Genomic DNA, 23100 nt, shown 5'->3' on the forward strand with positions numbered 1-23100 from the left:
TTCAAGGAGGAACACACGGACTGTTTTAATGGTATAAGGAATTTTTCATAGCCAGCGTGGGGCACACATAGGCTCACCTTGAATTCTCTCCTGCTTCACCAGAGGTCATAAATAGTCAATGAAATAGCTTTTAAAAGGCAATATTGGAGCGGTGGGGGAATTAAGATGGCTCTCAGGGGAAATGATGGTGGATTGGCTATACTGGGCAGAGCGGCAGAGCAAGTAAGATGAGCCTCAAATAAAAAGCCAATGATACTTGCCAAATTCATAGTGAGAGAATAATGGAGATTGAGAGGTGACTCCTCCATTTTTCACCCAAGCTAAATGGTAGCAATGACTTGGGAGAAAGGAAACCAAGAGCCACACACTGTCTTTGGTGATTGCAGTTAGGGCTGCAAGCGAAAGTTTCAAAACGACGATCATTCACCCGCTCACTGAGGGTCAGCAATGTGGCCAGAGTTTAACGGGACTCGAATTCAATGCCACCTAGCTGGGTAAGAGAGTGGAGATGTCACTGGGGGTTGAGGCCTTCTGAAGACTTGCCTGGGGCTATGGGAGATGCTTGGGGACCCTGATGGATACTTGTTGCCCTGTCACCCAGGACACAAGAGCATCCTTCTGACCTGCTTTCGCAAGCAAGTGAGTCAGGAGAAAGCAAAACTTCTACGTCTTTAATGACCTAGCCTTGGAAGTCACATTTTTCCCTTTCCACAGCAGCCTCCGGTTCGTACATATTGGGCCTCCTTCTATGGGAGGGGTCCAGACAAGGCTGTGAACACCCAGAGGTGAGACTCACCAGAGACCACCTTTGAGGCTCACTACCACAGACACAATTGCCAAGTCTCTAATTTCCTAGGGAGGAGGAAATAAAGCTGGGGGGAATGAACTATGGTTATCTTACAGCAACAGCAGTGTATTCTCTCGCCATTCCAGTGAGAAGTCAGTGGTATCACATTCTGGAGGTTCTGAGGTGGAAGCAAGCCAGTCCATTCCTTCTTCCATGATTGACATGGTTTTGGGCCATGCTTGGCATTCATTGGCTTGTGGACCCATCACTCTAACCTTTGTGGCCATCCTCCCTTTACCTCCTTCTACATGTCCTTATGCCTTCTTTTCTGTCTCATTCTGCTTAGATTTAGAGCCTGCCCTAATCAAGATAATCCCAGTGAAAATTTCATCTTACTTATCTATGCAGAGATCCTTATTCACTAGGAGAATCTAAATGTCCATGCATTTTTAGGAGGACTCTTTAATCAACTACCAGCAACAGCCTTCTATCTTTACTAGCAAGCCCTGATACTCCATTTTACCACCTCACTGTACTCATTTCTCTTTTTTTTCTTTTTTTGGTCAGTTGGGGGCTCGAACTCTGGGCTTGGGCACTGTCCCTCAGCTCTTCAACTCAAGGCTGGCCCTCTACCACTTGAGCCATAGCACCACTTCCGGTTTTCTGAGTAGTTTATTGGAGATAAGAGTTTCACGGACTTTCCTGCCTGGGCTGGATTTGAACCACAATCATCAGATCTCAGCCTCTGGAGTAGCTAAGATTACAGGTGTGAGCCACTGGCACCAGATTGTACTTATTTCTTCAATCTCATAAATTGCTCCTCACAATACACCACTAACTTTAGTGTGGGGGAGGTAATTAGGGTTTAAGGCATTTTTTCTGTTATGACCATTTCATTTCTGTTAACTATAGGCTTTTTTCGTCTATTCTCAGACATATAGTTAGTAATCTTGGGAAAAAACTTTAATCAGAATACTCACTGTAGATTCTTTTACATGTTTTGATGACAACTGGCAACAGTATTTTGTGAACATATGGGCAATAATGTTTATGAATTGTATATACATACATTTGAGAAAACTACCTGTAAGCTAAGTGATGTGAAAGACAGACCAAACTTACACGAGAATCAGCCGCAGGGAATGCTGGCTTGATGAAAATTAAACAGGACCTGATTTTGTTGTCTGTGGTGGATCATAGATCCGTAGGCCCAAGCTTGATTCTGTTCCTGACTGAATGTGTTCAAGGCACTTAGCTTTCCTTGCACTCACTTCTCTTACTTGTGAGGTGAAGAGATTGAAGTAAAGGCTTTTTTCATTCCTGAAAACTTCCTGATCTATGGGGCAGTTCACATGGAGTCTCTCTGATTAAGTTATTTATGATGTTTACTCTACTTAGTTGAAGTCAGTCATAACTCCATGTGCTGTATTAAGAACCTCCTTTTGTATTGTGTTGACACTTTGGTTGAACTCAGAACAGACTCTAGCTAACTGCCTCTCTAAATGGAAGGAACAGCCAGCCACCCCTTTCTAAGAGGCCCATCGGTCTGCAAACAGCCAGATTTCTAGGGAGTGTTAAACACCAGGACAAATGCTTGTATATGAATCACCTTATAGCAGTCCTGTGGGATATAGATGATAATTGTCAACTGCATTTACACATGAGTAAAGTCAGACATACAGGTTAAGTGGCTGTTCCAAAGAGGAATCAGAGAGCATCCTGTGTATATCACTGTGCTATGTATGCTGAACTTGAAACCACTGTGGGATAATTACTCATTGTAGACTTTATATCACCTTTAGTAAGCTATGGATTGCCAAACTATAACCACTATATTATAGGCTACTATGTAGTATCTACTGATAAATATCTTCTTAATAGAATGCATTGAAACTTTATGACTTTTTGAAGGAGCCACAAGTTGTGCTATTTTAGAATCCACTTTTTAAAACAAAGGATCAAGAAAAAAAATTAAAACATTATTTTGAATTGCACTGCCCCAAATGCTAGAATACTCATCTACGGTTATAAGTAAAACTAACCATTCATTTCCTGATTCCCCTAAACCCATTTCAAGTGTTCATAGCCACATACGCTAGGCAGATAATAATAAAAAAAAAAGAAATTAACATTCTCAAAAAAAGTCCTGTTGGACTGGACTATTTCAGGACTTTAAGGGAGTATATTTCCCTTCAAATGTTGCAGGATGAGCTCAGAGTGTGACATCTGTGAGTGAAGACTTGGATTGTCTTTTAAGATTAGCCATCTGACTTCCATTATGCCCCTCTGCTAAAATAAGAATGAAGCCCCTTTGGGCCTCATTAAGTGTCGTTTGCCACCTCAAAAAGGCAAGACATGTATCCAGAATCCACTTTTCACTAAGCCTTGTGTTTAGAGCCTCCCACTCTCCCAACAAAACAACAGTGACAGCAAGATGGTGTGCTACCAGGCCAAGCAACATCATGTGTTGGCTTCACTTCAAAGTTCAGATACAAGCATGAACCATGCAAGTCAACTTTTAGATTCAGAACTGCTAAGCAAATAAAGTACTGGAAGTCTGTTATATGGAGTGAAAACAGAAATCTTTGAGGGTTATGTTAAGAAGGTTTTTGGAAACGTTCTTAGCTGGGAAGGTTCTCGCAAATGTATCTACAGTAGACACCTAACTGTATGTTCCCCCTAAAGCAGGAAGAATGTGTATTTTGCTCTTATTTCTCCCATCCAACTTCTACAGCACCTGAACTAGGGGAGCCACTAAGGACTTTTTTTCCCACCCTTTGGTGCTAGTCTTGGGGCTTAAACTCTTTTGTTAAGGCTAGCACTCTACCATTTGAGCCACAGCTATACTTCCTTTTTTTTCTTTTTTTGGTCATGGGGCTTGAATTCTGAGCCTGGGTGCTGCCCCTGAGCTTTTCAGCTCAAGGCTAGTGCTCTATCACTTGAGCCACAGCGCCACTTCTGGTTTGCTGGTGGTTTAGTGAAGAGAAAGAGTTTCATGGACTTTCCCACCCTTGCTGGCTTTGAACTGAGATCCTCAGATCTAAGCCTCCTGAATAGCTAGGATTACAGGCATGAGCCAATGGCACCTGGCCTTTCAGGACATTTTTAATGAAGAAAACATCTAAGGTCAAGTACTAGTCTTACCTGGGCCTCAACTTCTTTTTTCCTTTTTAATGAAAATGGGACATTTTCTTTATTCTGCTATAAAGAGTGGAAGAAACTTTTGCTTTTGGAAAATAGACTTAAAGCAAACAACAGATTGATCTTTGGGTTGAAGACTTTACAAGCTATCTGCTTACCACCTGATTTGCTCAGGCCTCCTTCATTTGTGTCAGTTTGCATGGCTGAATGAGATCATGAAGGTGAAGGCCACCAATAAGCGCTTCATCGTGAACTACAGCCCTCTCCTATACAGCTGCCTTCCCTCACAACTTCCAGGGATCCTAATATAGCTGAAGAGAACAAATGTCCAATTCAATCATTGAAAAACTCAAACCTGTCAGAAAGTACTATTAAGTGGATAGTATGTGAGGTTTAGAGTGTCATTAAATAACCAAGCCATTAGCTGTAGTACTTTATCATCCATGTTTATAGTTAGCTAACCAGTATCAACTAGTGCATATTTCAAGGTTCTGCAGAAGATATAAACATCACACTCCATGGTATATGATGTCCATTTTTGCATCATCAAGTTGGGGAGAAAAGTATGTCATGGACTATTTGATAATACAGATATATTTAGTAAGCAATCCTGTTATTCTGCAAACAGTATGAAGTGTACTTATGTAGCATGCCACTAGGTGAAACAGTCAAATGGAATGGTTTCGTGCATGGAACCCATTGTTGACAGAAACACTGTTACACAGCCATGACTATAAGGCCGAAAAGCAGAATTTGATCAGCCCACTCACAGTAGAGGGAAGAAGCTATATCTTCCAGAGGTGGCAATGGTTCAAGTTTTGGGGAGGATTGCATCAGGCCATCGAGAGCCACAGGACGAGCAATATGGAAATATAAAAGCAAGTCTTCTCACTACAATTAATGTGCACTACTAAAGTTAAAACTTAAATATAAAAGTTTAGAAAAAAATTAGGCACCTGTGGCTCATGCCTGTAATCCTAGATACTCAGGAGGCTGAGATCTGAGGATCACGGTTCAAAGCCAGCCCGAGCAGGAAAGTCTGTGAGACTCTTTTTTTTTTTTGTCAGTCGTGGGCCTGAACTCTGGGCTTGGGTGCTTTCCCTCAGCTCTTCAGCTCAAGGCTAGAGCTCTACCACTTGAGCCATAGCTCCACTTCCAGTTTTTTCTGCTTATGTGATGCTGAGGAATCGAACCCAGGCCCTCATGCATACAAGGCAAGCACTCTACCACTGAGCCACCTTCCCAGCCCCTGTGAGACTCTTATCTCCAATAAACCACTAGAAAACCAGAAGTGGTGCTGTGGCTCAAGTGGTAGTACACTCACCTTGAGCTGAAGAGCTGAGGGACAGTGCCCAAGCCCAGAGTTCAAGCCCCATGACTGACCAAAAAAAAAAAAGTTTAGAAAAAGAAAACTAGAAAGCTAAACCACAATGTGAAACTTCTAAATATAAATATACACACACACCCCAAATATGGTCTCAGCTGAGACTTAACTAAATCAGAAACCCTGATTCTGGACCCCAGCTGTTTCTGAAGCTTAGCAAGGCCCAATGGTCTGTGGACCTCTGGAAGCAACAGTAAAGACTAGGGATGAACCAAAAATAGTATGCAGAATCCAGCATGGCCAACATTAAGAGGATAAAGGGAAGAGATGAAAGAAAATTTCCCAAAAGAAATGTATTACGCCACATTCTATATTCTACAGTTCAAATGCCATCTTGATACATGAAGACATTTTTAGGTTCATAAACACAGAATTAGTTAAGAGAAAAGTTTTCTATCTAGAATCAATATAGAGATGGAGTTCTCCTACAATTTGTTTGCCAAATATAATTTCTTCTAGTTTAGGGATAAGATTGTCTACCAATATATCACTGGAGATGGAGATAAATGAGAACTTCTTGATTGAAGGTTTGGAACACAGACATAGGCTTACATAGATAGTTATAATTATCCTATCTAGAATCTCATTGCTGGAGTTTCTCCTGTGTCCACCAATAAAGGTGGTAAATAAATTTGATTGGAATAACATAGTACACACAATTATTTTCTGAGCAAAAATTTCCAAACTTTATAAAACAATTTTTAAACAAACAAAAATCCAACAGTTGTAACAACTTGGCATTCAGAGATCTTGCTAAGCCTCCAACAATGCATGTCAGACACTTGTCCAACCCAAAAGGCTAAATAACATGGAAGCCAAGAGGCCCTGCTCTTGGCCTTCTACCAGTCATCTGTATATTTTTTAGCAGAAGATAACAGTAATTTTGTAACCCATCATGTCTCTCCTTTGTCATTCAATAGTAGTAATTATATTCATCTTTGTGTTTACTCCTTTTTAGGACCCTGCTTTTCTTTTTTTTTGTCTTAACCTTGTACATAAGTCTGTTATCAACAGGACAAATTTAGACATAGGAGGGGAATAGATGTCTGGATGAATAGATGGATGAGTGGATGGATTAATGTTTGGATAGATTGATGAATGGAGGGATGATGGATGGATGGATGGATCTATGGATAGGTGGCTAGATGATGGTTGGATGATGGATAGGGAGGTGGAGGGATGATGAATGGATGAAAGGAAAATGTAAACAAAAGGTGAAAGAAAGGAAGGAGGAAGTTTTGCTTTGGAAATGGACAGTGAAGAACTGGGTGACTACCGTTCAACCTATAAAAGCCTCCCAGAAAATAGTCAAATACCTGTTTTTACTTTCAGAGGAAAAACGACCCCTATGCTCTTGCGTCTCTAGTGTCCTTTGAAGTTAAGAAGATGCCTTATAAAGATCAGCCAGCAAAACTGCCAGAAGGAGGCATAGCCGTGAGTATCTTTCAGTTACAAATACGCACAAATATGCAACTGAAGGAACGTCTGAATCACTGTCCAGCTTGAGCTCTTAACTTAGATGTTTACCTGATTATAGAAAAGTCCCCCCACCCCTCACCTCACTATTACCTTTTTTTCAGTCTGGAAAAGTCTCATTGCCTGTTTGGTTCTTAAGCTTTCTATATAAATTTCTACTGAGAAAAATTAAAGGACAGGATTCCTACTCATCAACTTTTTTCAGTCAAGCCATTTTGTTTCTGAGAGGTCCAGGTAGCAATAGTGATTATAAGAAAATTGTAGTGATTCTTTAATGTTACAAACCCCTCACCTTGAATCCAGGGTCTGGTGCTTGCTAGGCAATCACTCTACCACTTGAGCCATGTCCCTAGCCTTCTACTTTCATTCTGATAACAATGTGGTGAATTGGGTTCTCCCTGAGGACAAGTTGACCACAAAGTAGCAAACTGACTTCAGAGAGTCGTTTCTTCTTTATCCAAAGATAGGACAACACAGAAAGAGCACAAAGAAAGAATTTCCATTGAATGAAATACTGTTTCTTATAACTGAGGTCCTTAAACAACACTGACACCCAAATAGTTATGACAGAACAACTTCTGACATCTTAAGCAGTGGGGTAAAGAAATGCAGAAGGGAGAAAGGCAGTGGTTAAGAGGGTATCCGCAGGTGCCATTACCCAAACTCTGCCTTCCTAGTTATGTGTGGAAGATAGAATGCTCTGAAAAGTAGTATTGACGCTTCAACCTTCATCACTATAGATACCTATAGATCTGTCTATCTAAATCTAGATCTCTATAGATAGATAGATAGATACAGAGATAGATAGATAGATAGATAGATAGATAGATAGATAGATAGATAGATAGATAGATAGATAGATAGTCCATGCTATGCCTTCATCACTAGTTTAGGGACTGAGTAAGGCTAGGCTGAGCCCTATACTGGACTTTGAAAGCCATACAGGTGAAGTCCCTGCAGTGATCGCTGTTGTGGACTTCAGCAGGGGTAAAGCACCTGAAGGAAAATCTGAGATTTCCAGAAGAGTCACCTGGGCTAGATTCTGAATCACCCTCATTCCTGTCAGAAACTTCAAGGAGTCACTTTGCTTCTCTGAGGCTAATCATGCCCCCGCCCCCAACTCCGCAGTGGAATTGCTAAGATGATAAATAGCTTTACCCCAGGATTATACCTGGAACAAGAAAGTCTCAAGTCTCAGCTAGCGGCAGTAAACTTCCCCAAATGTCTTACATTCTCTACCCACTGGAAATGACAATGAAGATTTGCACAAAGTCTATTAAAGCCAGAGTGGCCACATCTTTCTTGATTTAAATTATCTCTCTTTCTCTTCATGAGATGTCTACTTGTTGCCTGGATTTATGTTCAACCCAGAAAACAGAGGCTTTGGATTTTTCATACAGAGCGTTTGTCCAAAGAAGTTCAAAGCCTTGTCGCTCTAAAAGGAGATAAATCCAGGCCCTTTGTTTGCTCTGAGCACATGTTTCATAACAAAACACATGTTCCAGTCCTTTTGGTCAACAGGATTGCCATTTCTCTGTGCTGGCCACAGGTGACAACCTGATGTTCTCAACTCATCTCAAAACATGCAGGAGATGATCAAATGCATATTTCCTCTGCCCGAACAACCCCTGTGATGTATTGTAGAAAGAAAAAAAAAAAGACCTGTTCTGTTATCTGACATGGATGATTTACCATGCCATTTAAGTAGAGGTTATTGGAAAAACATTTAAGAAGGAAAAAGCTTTCAAGTCTCTCAATACCTGACTAAGTAGAGACAACCTTGCCAGTAAGGGCTGTGAGGAGTAGAAAACAGTGAATCTGGGGCTTGATTTGAGTCTGGATGGAGCCATAGAGTTTATAGCAAGTTCTCAAAGGTCCATGTCAGACTTCTCCCAAAAAGAGCCCTTTGCCAGGGTCATACCACCAGTGCCCTAGCTACCCAGGATCTCATCAGGAAACTCTGTGAGACTCTTAACCTCTGATTACCAAAAAGAAAAAAAGAACTAGAAATGGAACTATTGTTCAAGTGGTAGAGTGCCAGGCTTGGGCATATAAGATAAAGACCGGTGCTCAGGCCCTGAGTTCAAGCGCCAGTACCTACACATACATACACACAGGCCACAGAAGAGAATTGTTGTAAGGTGATAGACATTTGAAATAGATGGTTCAAGAATCGAGAAAGCTCCATTTGATCACCAAGGAAAAACTATAAGGAGACTAAGTAAGAGCTAGTGGTTTTTCCCAGATGCCTCTGTGAGATGGTAAAGTTGTTGATCAACATGGTCATAAATCAGCCATTTCTCAAGGTCTATGGAACCTTCCACCTGGAAGAACATGGTCTGTCCGCCGTTTTCACAGCTCCATGTTTATAACAAAAGAACACCTCGTGCAATGCCACGCAGTCTTCCCCAGAGGTTATGTTGATTGGGAGGTTTTAAGCATAGACACTAAAAGCCAGACACCCAGTGGTTCACATCTGTATTCCTACTCCGAAGGCTGAGATCTGACAATAGAGGTTCAAAGACAGCCTGGGCAGGAAGTTCAAAGCCAGTCTGGACAAGAAAGTCCGTGAGACTCTTATCTCCAATTAACCACCAAAAAGCCAGAAGTAGTAAAAGCGCTACCCTTCAGCAAAAAAGTTCAGAGACAGGCCTTGAGTTCAAACCCCAGGACTAGCACAGAAGGAGAAGGAGAAGAAGGAGAAGGAGAAGGAGGAAGATGAGGAGGAGGGACAACAACACACTAAATCATTATAGCACAGAACGTAAAGTTATTCAATTATTTACACATACTCTTGGCTCACCCATAAACCAGTGTTCCCAATGTATTTGCATGGGATGCAAGTAATACTCCATTCTCTAATGTATGTTTAGAGAAGAGTTTTGCTATCTAGTCAAAACACACACAAAAAAATTTAAACACCTTATGAAAACCATTGTCTCAGCTGGAACCTGGTGGCTCATGCCTGTAATCCTAGCTATTCAGGAGGCTGAGATCTGAGGATCGCTGTTCAAAGCCAACCCAGACAGAAAGGTCCATGAGACTCTTATCTCCAATAAACCACTCAGAAAACCAGAAATGGCTCTGTGGCTCAGGTGGTAGAGCGCTCGCCTTGAGCTAAAGAACACAGGGACAGTGCCCAAGCCCAGAGTTCAAACCCTATGACCAACAAAAGAAAGAAAAAGAAAGAAAGAAAGAAAACCATTGTCTCAAAACATAAGAAATCCATTTGCTCTTCAGAACAGTGAGCAGAGCTTTAGCACCCCAAAATGGAATTCTCCAATGAAACAATTACTCTGAGTCAAGTGAAGGATATGCCTTGCTTGTCTCCTGAGGCCTCTTGCAGCGTTGTTGAACATAAGCTCACCCTTTCCCTTTGTGCTATGGTTTTGCTCGAAGTGGCACCATAGCCAGGGTGTGGGGGACAGTTATTTAAAACATCCCTCTGACCCCACCTTGGTATGTTTACACAGGACTGTGTGAGATATAAATACAGATGTCAACATTAATTACCTTTACAAATACAAGGGGAGGTTTTTCTTCTACCTTGGTGTTTTATTTTGGGGGGGGTCAAAATATACACAAACATATCATAAATGTCGATGATAAAATGTAGGCATATTAAAGTTTATTTATGGTCTTTCAACCATAATAAAGAACAAGAAGATTTACAACATGATGAAGGTAAGATTAAATGTTCCCTACTTAAGATCACTTTAAGAAAATCCAAACGCTTACAATTTATGGATTCCACTTCCTCAAATTGCAGATAATAAGTGAGTTGTTAAACTTTATGCTATTTCTTTAAATAGCTACAAGTTCCTGATAAACAAACAAAAAATGTATTAAAGCAGATCGTTGATTAGTTGGCATGCAAATTGGATTTTTTCCCCCTAAGCTTTAAATTCCCAGTAATTCAAAACTAACCTTTATTTTCTTTTTGTTTTGTCAGTACAAGGGTTTCAGCTCAGGATTTCCTACTTGCTATGGCTCTACCACTTGAGCCATACTCCCAGATCTTTTTGTTTATTAGATAGGGTCTCACATTTTTACTTGGGATGAGCCTCAGACCACAATCCTCCTATAGCAAGTATTTGGGATTCTTAAGGTGAAGCATCATGCCTAGCTAGTTTGAGGTGAGGTCGTGCTAACTTGGCATGGCCCGGCCTGCAAGTGTGATCTTCCCGGTCTCTAACTTGTATTTAGGATTACAGGCATGTGCTACCACATACCCTGCCCCAAACTTTTTATTTTAAAAAGTCCAAATCTTAAGTCACAAGTCCATGTTCTCAAAGAAAACCTTTCCTCTTAAGTTCACACCCTTCTAGCTCGGGCCCACCTCTGTGAAGGAATTTTATAATGAGGGATTTGGATAGCTCAGCTGTTTTACCCTTGTATAAGGTTTTGTACAAAATGCAGGAGACTCACAAGCGCAGTCCACTAGAATAGTTGTTAATATGTATGGACACTGAATCCCACTGACTGAGTTCCTGAAATAGAGCTGAAGAACTGAATTTGTACTTCCATTTTATCTTCACCCATTTAAATGCCAACTGAAATTCTGATGTCTTTGTTTCAACCGTAAGCACAGTTTTGTTGATTTTATAGGAGTACGTTTTTACTTTCTTTTTCCAGTCTGGCTTTATTTGCCTTGCTTGTTCAGCTGACACTGTATAATTTGAACCATACCTCCAACCTAGACCTTTGCTGGTCAGTTGCAAAAGGAATCTTATAGATTTTTCTGCCCAGGTTGGCTTTGAACAATGATCCTAAGGAACTCAGCCTGCCAAGTAACTAGGATTATAGGCAAGAACTACCAGTGCTTGGATTTTTATGTTTTTAAATTTTTATACCAATTACATATTGAAATGATAGTATCTTCATCATGAATGATGATTACATTGACATTATGGTGATTGCATTAATGATGCTATTAGTGTCAACGCTTAATAGTTAACAGTTAATATTTGTGGTTAAGTAGCAGATATTGTTAAAAAAATTAATGTCCCATTTCTTTTCACTCTTCACTCCCAAGAAATCTGAGACTCATGTATGGCTGTACCATGCTTCTGTTGGGCTGCCAGGGTGAGCAGAAGGTTGTATTGATGGCATCCAGAGAGCTCCAGAACACCTTGAGTACTTAACTAAATATTACCTCAAACCAAGGAAAGACAGTCACTCTGAATCCACATTCAGACATCAGAAACTTGAAACATTGTAGCTCTTATCTTTTTTTCTCTCATTATGTACTAGCCAATGGATGTGTCCAACAAAACATCTTCTGGACTTCTGAAGATGAGTTGATAAATATTGGAAATACTAAAGTTGTTAGTAAGACAGGCATCTGCTTATGCAGGTCATCCTAGCTACTCAGGAGGCTGGGATCTAAAGATTGCAGTTCAAAGCCAGCCCAGACAGAAAAGTCCCCATGAGACTCTTATTTCCAATTAACCACTCAAAAACCAGAAGTGGCACTGTGGCTCAAGTGGTAGAACACTAGCCTTGAACATAATTAGGCTCAGGGACAGTGCCAAGGCCCTAAACTTCAAGTCCTACAACCAACAAAAATAAAATAAAATTGTTGGCCTACCATTCTACAGCACTAGAGTGTATTTAAATAAACTTTGGCCCATGTCAAAATGATCGATTAAATCCTTTCCTTTGCTACTGACCTCCAGCAAAGGAAATCTAGTGTATCTGTACAGAGCACAAAGTTTCAGGAAAAGCTGGGCTTTGCTAATGGAAGGCCCCCTCGCCACTTATATCTACAGATCAGTGTTGTCACATTACTCACAGGTCACTTGGTTCCAGAAAGATGAACCTGTAACACCACTAACGATGGCTTCCATTCAGCTCTTTCCAGCCACAGCCTAGCTCCTGTGCACAGCAACTCAAATGAAATGCTTTAGAATATCGTTGTTGGTTTTCTATATTTCTACCAACCCTGGGGAACTTACAACCTTGGTGAATTTCTGAAAGCCCAGAAGTTTAAGGCAGCAGAATCAAGGATGATTTCTACAGCTGTGCTCAGTTTAGAAGGAGACTGGGCAGACTGGGTACCACATGGAGATCCTAAGGGCAGAGGACCCAGGAGGCAGAATGCAGTAGGGAATGCAGAGTTTGCTCTGCACTCTGTGTGTCCCATCCCTTGAGTCAACTGCGTAGAATGCCTTGCAAGAAATGCATATGCTACTGGGACTGGGAAGGTGGCTCAGTGGTAGAGTGCTTGCCTTGCATGCATGAAGCCCTGGGTTTGATTCCTTAGCACCACATAAGCAGAAAAAAGCCAGAAGTGGTACTGTGGTTCAAATGGTAGGGTGCTAGCCTTGAGCTGAATCGCTGAGGGACAGTGCCCAGGTCGAGTTTAGTCCCCATGACCTACAAAAAAAAGAGAAAAGGAAAGAAAGAAAAGACAGACAGACAGACAGGAAGGAAGGAGGGAAGGAAGGAAAGAAGGAAGGAAGGAAAGAAGGAAGGAAGGAGAAAGAAGGAAAGAAATAGAAAAGCATATGCTGTGCATTACACTAATACCTCCATTGCTCGGGCAATGGAGTGGTATTTAGACAAGAAGTGGTATTATTTTTTTTTAATGAAACTAGTGGTGCTGGAAGCAGACTGGCAGTAGAGTTAATAATGAGAATTTCAGGAATCGGGAGCTGGACGGGAATTTCTGAGTGTTGGACTGCTTCAGAGCAATCTTCTTGCCAATTGTTCTCAGGCCTGCTCTCAGAATCTCTGGAAACAGAATGTAAACAAAACACTGGTAGGTTGGGTAATGGTCCCTTGTAAAGCTAGATCCTGCTTGAAAAAACCTTACTAAGCATAACTGGGCAATGTGATAGTTTATTTGGACCTTTTCAGCATTGTTGCAAAAAGGCTTCATATATCTTTGTTAGGTAACCTTCCCTGCTTGTCTCTCCAGTTTGACAGGCAGCTCATCAAAGTCTTCAGTAACCAAGGGGCCGAGGGACCTGGCATAGGCTCTGTCTACTGATCCTATTCCATTTCCCAGTACGAAACAAACAATTGAAGAATCCATGTTCCTTTTTTCAACTCCTTATACTTCTTTTAGCTTATAGATCTAGCATAGACTAGTAAGAGGGGACTTAAAATGGGAATTGAGTAAATCAGAAGACTTAGAGACATCGGTGGCTTATCTAACTACAAATGTCAAATACTGGCAAGCTCTAACACAGAGATTAAATATAGAGACTAAACCTATATTATTTCTTCCGTGGACATGGAGCTTGAGGGAAAGAAAAACTTTATAAGAAACCACAGAATGTTCCATTGCTCCAGAGCTCTTTCTCCTGGGTCAACTTAACTGGCCTGTGAGTCAATGGTCCCTTCTATTTCTTTTATGTCTAAATTTCTGAAATTCTCATCACCAAAACTGTCTGTCTTCCTCCAGTAAAGTTGTGTTTTCTTTGAAATTGGCCTCATGCCAAGAAAAAGGTTTGGAAAAAGCAGTGATTTCTATACATTATTAGATGCAATTAAGGAAAAAGACTGTGAAAAGAAATAGCCTTGGTCTTAATTTGCTCTTATAGCAGATTTACTTAGGCTCCAGAATCCATTGGGACCATTTTGAGTCCTTGAAATGGATTTCTTCAATCTGTGAGCCATGTGTCTCATCTTTAAAGCATTTCAGGCAGGTAACTGCACCACCATGGTGGAAATGTGTCAGATGAAGTAGGGTTGATGCTAGCAGAAAACATTTTCAGGCAAAGGAAAGTGGTACAATGGTGGGTAGATTGCCACCAGCCTTTTCTTCACTGCAAACATCCATCCAAGACCCTACCCAGCACTGTTGTCAATGTGGAATGATAACTGGTCTTGCTACTTGGTTGATTCTTGTTTGGTCTAGACTGAAATGTTATTCGAGGGTTAGCAAAGCAAGTAGATAAAGGCCTGATCATTTCTACCACCCAGAAGAAGTGGGTTGAGATGGGAGGGGCAATAAAAAACAGAAGAAGTAGAGCGGAGCCTTAGGAGCATCCTCAATCCAAGATGAAAATATCCAGACATCTCAGGCCAGGACCGGTTCCAACACCACCACTGGATTTCAGTCACGATTTCCTCCTTTGCTGATGGGTGGGTGAGGATTGTGGTCTAGAGTTCTTGGCCATGTGTCAGAATTGGAATCATGAGCCTTCCAACCAACACACTTAAAGATGAGGAACACAGAGACCAATTTGAAGGGGCGATGTAAGCTACTCTGTTAAAATCAGAGATGCTGGCATTGGTGAATAACATGCAGGTCCAAAAAAGCTCCCTCCTTGGTTTTGCTTTAGCACATTTAGGTTCTTTGCAGCTGCTTGGAATAGATAAGCAAGAGAGGTTCTTCTGCTACCTACCTGGAGATAAAGGTGTGAGTCCTAGACACCGACCACCCAGCCCCTTTGGGCTGGTCTCATTCTCTTTACTGTGGGGAGTGACACTGGCTCACTATCCAGATGTTTACTTCAGTTCTGCACCTGGATATTGAATTTAGGATTCAAGGTAGCTCCAGGATACACCAGGACAGGGTTCCCTTTACACATGTAATGTCAACCTCAGTAATAACCAGAGGTTCTCCAATGGATGGTATTTACTTGGAAATAGATTCAAATTACACTGGGAATCCACACGTCCTAGTAAACTATAAGTATATTCAGAGAAATTGAGTCAAGGGAAAAACCTGAAAGACAAAAGAAAAAAATGAATGGCATATTTTGAAACAATAATCCCTAGCTAGTTAAGGATTCATTAGAGGATAAAAACCATTCTGAAACTGAGCAGGGAAGAGCGGGGATAGATGAACGGGGAGACACAGATTTTTGTTTTAGTTTGTTTGTTTGCATAAGGTTGCAGTGGCCTTTGTGCAAGATTGAGAAGTTGGTCGAATGTTTTTTAGTAGTTCCTGTGAAGCAGTCACGCATGCAAACCCTTCCTTTACAGTCTCCTGGCTTATTACCTAAATTTCTCGTTAAGTTGAACACAGGCAACTTCACTTTTGCTCCTGCCAACTTCCACATGCAATTCCTTCCAGAAAATGTACACTGCTTTGTCTCAAGTTCTAGGCTTTCGTTCACTGACAAGGCTAGAGATAAGGCAACCTGATGGTGACATTAATTAGTGGTATGAATCACTCAGTTCCTTGGGGTTCAATTTTATCATCCACAAAATGAAAGGATTAAGTTCGATGATTTCTGACAGCCTTCAGACTCAGGGTTTCTGGCTGCTCGTAAGTTCAACTCCTGATGGAGTCACTGAGCCACATGAAGGGACATGTATGAAGAGTCTACTTTTAGCTATTGGCACCATAAAGATCCTGCCCAACTTAAGGCTCCTGCTGTCCAGTTTGCTGGCTGGTTTGGCCATCCACCACAATTCTATTCAAGAGTTCCTGTAGGAAAAATCCAACCACTACCAAGTGTCTTATCATTAAATATTTTTTAACCCCATCTGCAGAACCTGGGACTATGCTTGTGTTTAAGAGCCCATATTCGGGTACAATTCAGTTTTATGGACATGATTGCAAATATTTACGTGGATCTTTTCCTAAGGAACCCCCAGTATTATACTGGCAACGACTGCTTTATTTCACCAAATAGCTTTCGAATGAGAACTCATTTGCTTTGTTTTCATTTCAGATTAAGACATCCGTTATCTGGGCAACCCCAAATGTTTCCTTCTCCATCCCATTATGGGTCATCATACTAGCCATACTGCTGGGATTGTTGGTTCTAGCCATCTTAACCTTAGCTTTGTGGAAGGTAAGTAGTTCTTTCATTTTCCTTTAAAACTGGAGAGGTCATTGAAGGCAATACTAAAGGCATAATTTATAGATTTTTTTTTTGTTGGTCATAGGGCTTGAACTCTGGGCTTGGGCACTGTCCCTGTGCTTTTCAGCTCAAGGCAAGCGCACTACCACTTGAGCCACAGCGCCACTTCTGGTTTTCTGAGTGGTATTGTTATACCCAAGTCCCAGAGACCCTCCGACAACCACCGAAAGACCAGGCAACCCGAACTGCAAAATGCAAGGTTTATTTAACAAGCCAAGGCTCAGGCCTCGTCCCGTACCCCCAGACACAGCAGAGGAAGCGAGGGGGCCCCAAGCAACAGTATAGCTGGGCTTATAAAGGCAAAAACCACAAAATTACAGCAATGCTATGGTTTAGGGACAAGTTCTATTCTAATTGGTCAGGGACCAGGTGTCTGCTTAAGCCATCGAGGTTGACATCTCCTGTGGTTAATCTTCTGCTGACTGGGTCTCGAAACCATCCTGTTCTGTGGTGTTCTGCAATCTTTAAATAACAATTCCCAAAAATTTTGCACAGACATGTTATTGTTTAATTCATTTTTGCAACCTTTGCAACATTAACTCAGAACAGGAATGAGGGACTGACACAAGTTAACTTTTAGAAGTTGTCACAAAATGGCTTTAGTTTGGTTCTTACAGTTTATTGGAGATAAGAGTCTCACAGACTTTCCTGCCCGGGCTGGCTTTGAACTGTGATCCTCAGATCTCAGCCTCCTCAATAGCTAAAATTACAGGTGTGAGCCACTGGCACCCAGCTATTTATAGATTTTTTTTTAAGATCTGAAAATTGTGTGCTAGTTGCTTTGACATATTTAATATGTCTTGTGTTGCTAGTGTTTAAGAAGACTGGGGAGGTGCATTTGTTTTTTTTTTTAACCTCATGATATTTTTGTAGTTCTGGGGATTGAACTCTAAGCCAGTGTTCTTCCACTGAGCTATATCCCCAGCTCTCATTCTTTTTTTTTTTTTTTTTTTTTTTTGCTTATGTGGTGCTGGGGAATCGAACCCAGGGCCTCATGCATACAAGACAAGCACTCTACCACTGAGCCACCTTCCCAGCCCCAGCTCTCATTCTGAGATTTCTTGTAAATAAAAAATCAGGGTGGGTGAAGTTATTAGCTAAGGCCTGTGACTTTTTTTCCAGTATGCTGGGAGTGATCTTGTTATTAGGAAGATTTTTCTCTCTGGTTTAATTAACCAAGATCTTAAGCTTTCTATGACATGGTCTATCACAAATCCTTTGAGATTTGTCTTTATAAGCACTGCACCAATGCAATTAATATAGGTCAATTCTAATTTTTTATTTCGACTATGAATTAGGCCAACAAGATCATACATGTTACAAGAGGCTCAGACTTATTTTGTTATCTTGCCAAATAGTCAGTCTTTATTAGGAAGCTTTAATGTGTTCTTTGATGTGTTCTACTGAGGTTTGTCCTAAGTTCACAACAAGAATGAATTTCTGGTGACAACTTGAACTCTTGCCAGGTTTCACAGAGACTTCCATTCCAAAAATAGAAAAGATGTCACAAATATGTGGCTATAAGTACAATTAACTCAGTCACATCTCAGCTAACCGCCATTGTTGTGGGTCCCTAACAACATGGTATGTTTTTGTTTTGAAACAATAGGCAACATACTTAACAGAACTTGAAATTGAGAAAACCTTGGCTTTGAATAAGAATAGTTTTTCTAATTGTAACCCATTCACACCCTTTTAAGCCCACAGTCACTTAGAAATGACTTTTTGTGTGTTACTTTGTGACTTACTCCAATTGGCAGGAGATAGAATTATATGTGCCAATATGACACACAATAGTGAGCAATGCAGCTCTCCAAAATAAAAAACAAGCAAAAAAGATGATTCAGGTTTCTAAGAAGATTTTCTCTGGGAAAATACAAATCGAATGAGGTAGAAGCTTCTAGAATCACTTCTTATAAGAATGGCTGGTTAATCATTGGGAAATCACTAGGATGTCTGGCTGACTGATTCTGTCACTGAAATACACATATACATATTATATATACATAATATATCTCTCACCAAGCACAAAAAGATCAACAGTTGTACTCTTACTATAATTCATCCCACGCATGCTGCCAGCTCAGCAAAATATGCAAAAAGATGATAAAAATAAAACCTAGAAGGAATTGCTGAGACACACTGCAGTCAGCCCTGGAAAACACCCAAAGTCTGTGAGTGCTTTGTGTGAAATTGGGGCACTGTCCCACCACCAATCAATCATGGCAGGAGGAAAGGCACCAATGCACCACCATTCTGTCCTCCTTGTTCATCCTGCCCACCGTGCCCTGGAGCAGATAGTACAAATGACATACACAAAGCTCCACGCTCCTTAGCAAACAAAGTGGGAAAATGGGGTGCCTCACAAGTTTCTCCTCTGTTTCCTGCTGTTTTTTTTGTAGTGTGGATTCTTTGATAGAGCAAGACCTCCTCAGGATGAAATGGCGGACAAGGAACAGCTGACCAGCAGCAAGACCCCGGAGGCATAACAGGGGAAAAACAAAAGACCAAAAATTCAAACACTGGTCCCATTGAAAGAAAAGGAAGGACATAAGGGCTGTATAATAAAGGCTTTCCTATACCTGCCAGTGACCTAGGAAGCAAAAGAGCCCCTGACAGGATCGCATCATCAACTCCATCCATTGAGGACATCGCCATGGAATCCAGAGAGGCCTGTGGAGAGAGAGAAACCCCCAACATGATGGAAATAATCAGATCAGCAATTATGGAAGATTTCTCTGGTTTTTGTCATTCCATATTTGGCAGACATTTTTGGACTAGATATCTGAACTTAGAACTTGCTGTCCAGGTTAAAAGAAAAAAAAAACACAAACCTGAGTTGCAAAGATGAACTGTCTGAATTCCTATAGAATTTAGAAAGTGAACAAAGACTGAACAACTGTCCAACACTACTGTATCCAATGGAATTTCTGACACCTCCCTATGGAACAGGAACATTGGTAACGATGGATGATGACTCAGGGAGACAAAGCAATATGTTGTTGGTACTGTGAAAAGTACTTTTGAAAACAACACAGATAATTTTGTGTGAGGATTTTTTAGAAAAAGATTATTTATTTATTTTCCATTTGTCTAGAGTTGAGATTCTCTGCTTGTCCAGAGAACTGGGAAATTAAGATTTGGTTCGCTAGTTTTCAACATCACTCACTTTGTGTCATGCTAAGGTAGCTACTTTGTGCAGATAACTTTGTGTTTGAATAGAGTGTCTTCCAAATTTAGATAGTGTCAAGGAGAAACAAATTAGTATTATGTCAGTTTTGTTTGGTACTTTGCTGCCTTCTACCTGGAATTAGTTTTATTCATATTTTCCAGGAACTCACATCTGCTCAATTTAACTTCACAAAACATTGTATTTATATTTCCTTTTATATATGCAAAAAATTCAAGGTACTCAATGCCCAGTGTGATTTTTAAAAGTCATTTAAATTTGTAGAGTTCATATAAAAAAACTTAACAATATGGTAAACACTCCTTTTAATATATACAACAAGCAACACCAATATTTAGCTTGGGATTAAATATCTGTTTTCCTTTCTATACCCCATATTTGTATACAAGAAAAAAATGTTAAGCATAAACAAGATAGAAATACAAAGTTATACAGGTGTGACACAAAACTATATTCCTAAAAATTTTATTTAGAATTGCTAACACCAACTTTATTACTCATTTTTTACACTAATCTTTCTAGGAAATAACCTGGGAAAATAGATAATCTTTTGTTTAAGCTATTTTTTCATCAGCTTTAACTCTTGAAAAATTTGTTAAGGCTCTTGTAAATAATCTATAATCATGTTTTATATTGCCATTTTGAAGTAAAATTGACCAGTCAAATTTATAGTCTGCACAATTTTGTATCCTTTTTATAATGATGAAAAATTGCTATGAAGAAATGCTGAACAAAATTGTATGTGCAATATTTTATAGACATATGTATCTGAGGCATGTTTACACTGGCATTAGTTATTTTTAAATTAATATCCTGAATATTAATTCTGATAGAAAAACCTGACCCACATCCTTAAGTTTACATAGCAGTTGGAAAAAAATCTGTGTCCCAATTTCAACAATCATGCTTTATTTGAAAGATGAGCCAAACTCACAGACACTAAATTTTATGCTGTGCCTTTAACCTGGACAGAAGCCATTTGGCTTCAGCTGCAAAAACCCATTGGAAAGCAAACCAAAGGCACATGGATGAGCACATTGTTGTAGTTCATTGTCTGTCTGCTTCTGAATTAAACCCATTCTGGAAGTTGTTGACATGTCTGTCAGGAGCTCAAGTCTAACTTCCAGTGTGTGTTGTCTGATAGCTGATGAGCCATGCACTTGATTCAAGAGTTTGAGAATCCCACACTAGCCCCTGAGGACCTTAAGTGTTAGCCCTCTTAGATAGAACCAGTTGTATAAGTCAATGGTCATCTATATGATATGATTTAAGGGATACTAAAATGCCTTCTCTACCCTCTAAAAATGCCCTAACTCTTGTCGTGCCTGTCTTATGACCAAAAGATGAGTAACTCAGGAGTTAGAGTCATAAAAATGTCCTCCTTACTTCTTGAAAGAACTCAACTCTCAATTCACTCTTCTGGAGTGAGCTAGAAGTGTCAAGAGACAGATAGAGCAAAGAATAAGGGCTTCAAATGCCAACCACACTCTCAGACAATAAAGGTTCTTTCTGGAGGTCCCCGCTGTATATGGGGCATTGCATGGGACATTACACACATGCATATAGCAGCCCTCTACCCCTTGGAATGTGGGGGTGATGGAGGGAGGGAGAAACTTGAGGTCAGTGATTCGTCCAGAAGCCATTCCTCTGGCATTTCTCCCATCTACACAGAAAACACTGACAATGCACTGAGTATGTCATAACTATCTTTGCTGAGTTCTTTCATAAGTCCTAATGCACTGGGCTCCTTCTCAGAGCCTATCTGTATTTCTTTTCCCAGAATTCCCTTTCCAATTCTTGCAGCTGATTTTTAAAACATGGGGAAATGGGAGAATTAAGTTTTATAAACTTGGAGAATGTTATATAGCAAATAAATAATGTACTAGGCACCCACTGAAAACTTATACTAGAACTCAATTCTTGTTTTTATTTAAATACATGTATAGAGATCTGTGAAGATTGTCACATACCTATTTACCTGGTCACTAATAAAATTAAAAATTAAAGACATAATGGTATATTTATGGTTTATTTCACTTACAATGTAAAGTCTTCCCATAAGAGCCAAATGTTAAAGATTTTTTACCTGGAGTTTACCAGAAAAATCATGTGACAAGGGGAAACATTTGCAAGAGCAAAATTTCAGTTCTCCTTGGGGTGATGAAAATGTTCTAGATTTAGAGTATGGTAATGGTGAGACAGTCTGTGACCATTCCTCATGAATCCTAGTTAAAAATAGGCACAGGAAAAAATATTCTATAAAACTATCAGCCAGGTGTCAGTGGCTCACATCTGTAATCCTAGATACTCAGAAGGCAGAGTTCAAAGCCAGCCCAAGCATGAAATTCCATCATATTCTCAACTCCAATTAACCAAGAAAGCCAGAAATGAATCCGTGGCTCAACTGGCAGAGTGCTAGCCTTGAGCACAAAAGCTCAGGGATAATACCCAGGTCCTGAATTCAAACTCCAGAACTGGTGCACGCACACACACACACACACACACACACACACAAGATCTATTTTGAGGCTAGTTTAAAAATTGTAAATGGGACATAAGTGAATTCTATGTTTAGATAGGGATCTAATTCTCCAGATATCTTGTTGTGTAAATGTTAATATTCTAAAATATGACCAAAATCTTTTGGTCCTAAGCATTTTTATAAGGCTATTCAACCTGTACAATAAGTACACAATGTGTGCTAGTCAATTAGTGAAACCTTTGCTTATTCAATACTCTTTTATTTGGGAAAAAAGTATCATGTATTAAGGATAGTACTCAACTGAATCATATGTGAAGCTTTTTTGCCAGTCCTGGAACTTAAACTGAGAGCCTGGGCACTGTCCCTAAGCATCTTTTGCTCAAGGCTAGCACTGTACCACTTGAGCCACAGTAGCACTTCTGGCTTTTTCTGTTTGTGGTGGTATTGGGGAATTGAACCCAAGGCTTCATGCATGCTAGGCAAACACGATACCACTAAACCATATTCCCAACCATGAGACTTATTTTTATTTCACCAAAACTTTCTAAAAGTGAGATCGCATGCTCAAAGTATATGCAAATGTTTGTATCTCTTGATATTTACCAGCCATCCAGTACAGTCATGTCCCATAAGACAGTTAAATACTAGCCACTTCCTTGAGTAAGATTCAGGAATTATAATGAAAAAGATGTATGTACATCTGGGTTTTTTCCCTGCTGCCTAGAACAAGCAGTAAGCTGAATACTTCATTGAATAGTGTGTCACTCACACATCAAAAGCTAAGTAAAGGCTTCTGGAGCCTAGGGATGCCTG

General features: G+C 40.2%; 1 protein-coding gene across 1 annotated transcript in view; it reads left to right on the forward strand.

Moving 5' to 3' along the window:
• Itga8 (integrin, alpha 8) overlaps positions 1–21815 on the forward strand; it is a 165319-nt gene extending 143504 nt beyond the window's left edge. The window contains exons 28-30 of the mRNA XM_013014739.1: positions 6645–6746; positions 16424–16546; positions 19018–21815. Of these exons, the coding sequence (XP_012870193.1) occupies positions 6645–6746; positions 16424–16546; positions 19018–19104 (312 nt within the window). The 3' untranslated portion in view covers positions 19105–21815. The remainder of the gene's footprint in view (positions 1–6644; positions 6747–16423; positions 16547–19017) is intronic.
• Positions 21816–23100: the final 1285 nt, after the last annotated feature.

This window comes from Dipodomys ordii, unplaced genomic scaffold (genome assembly GCF_000151885.1).
Source record: "Dipodomys ordii isolate 6190 unplaced genomic scaffold, Dord_2.0 Scaffold24, whole genome shotgun sequence".
In the NCBI taxonomy this organism is placed as follows: domain Eukaryota; kingdom Metazoa; phylum Chordata; class Mammalia; order Rodentia; family Heteromyidae; genus Dipodomys; species Dipodomys ordii.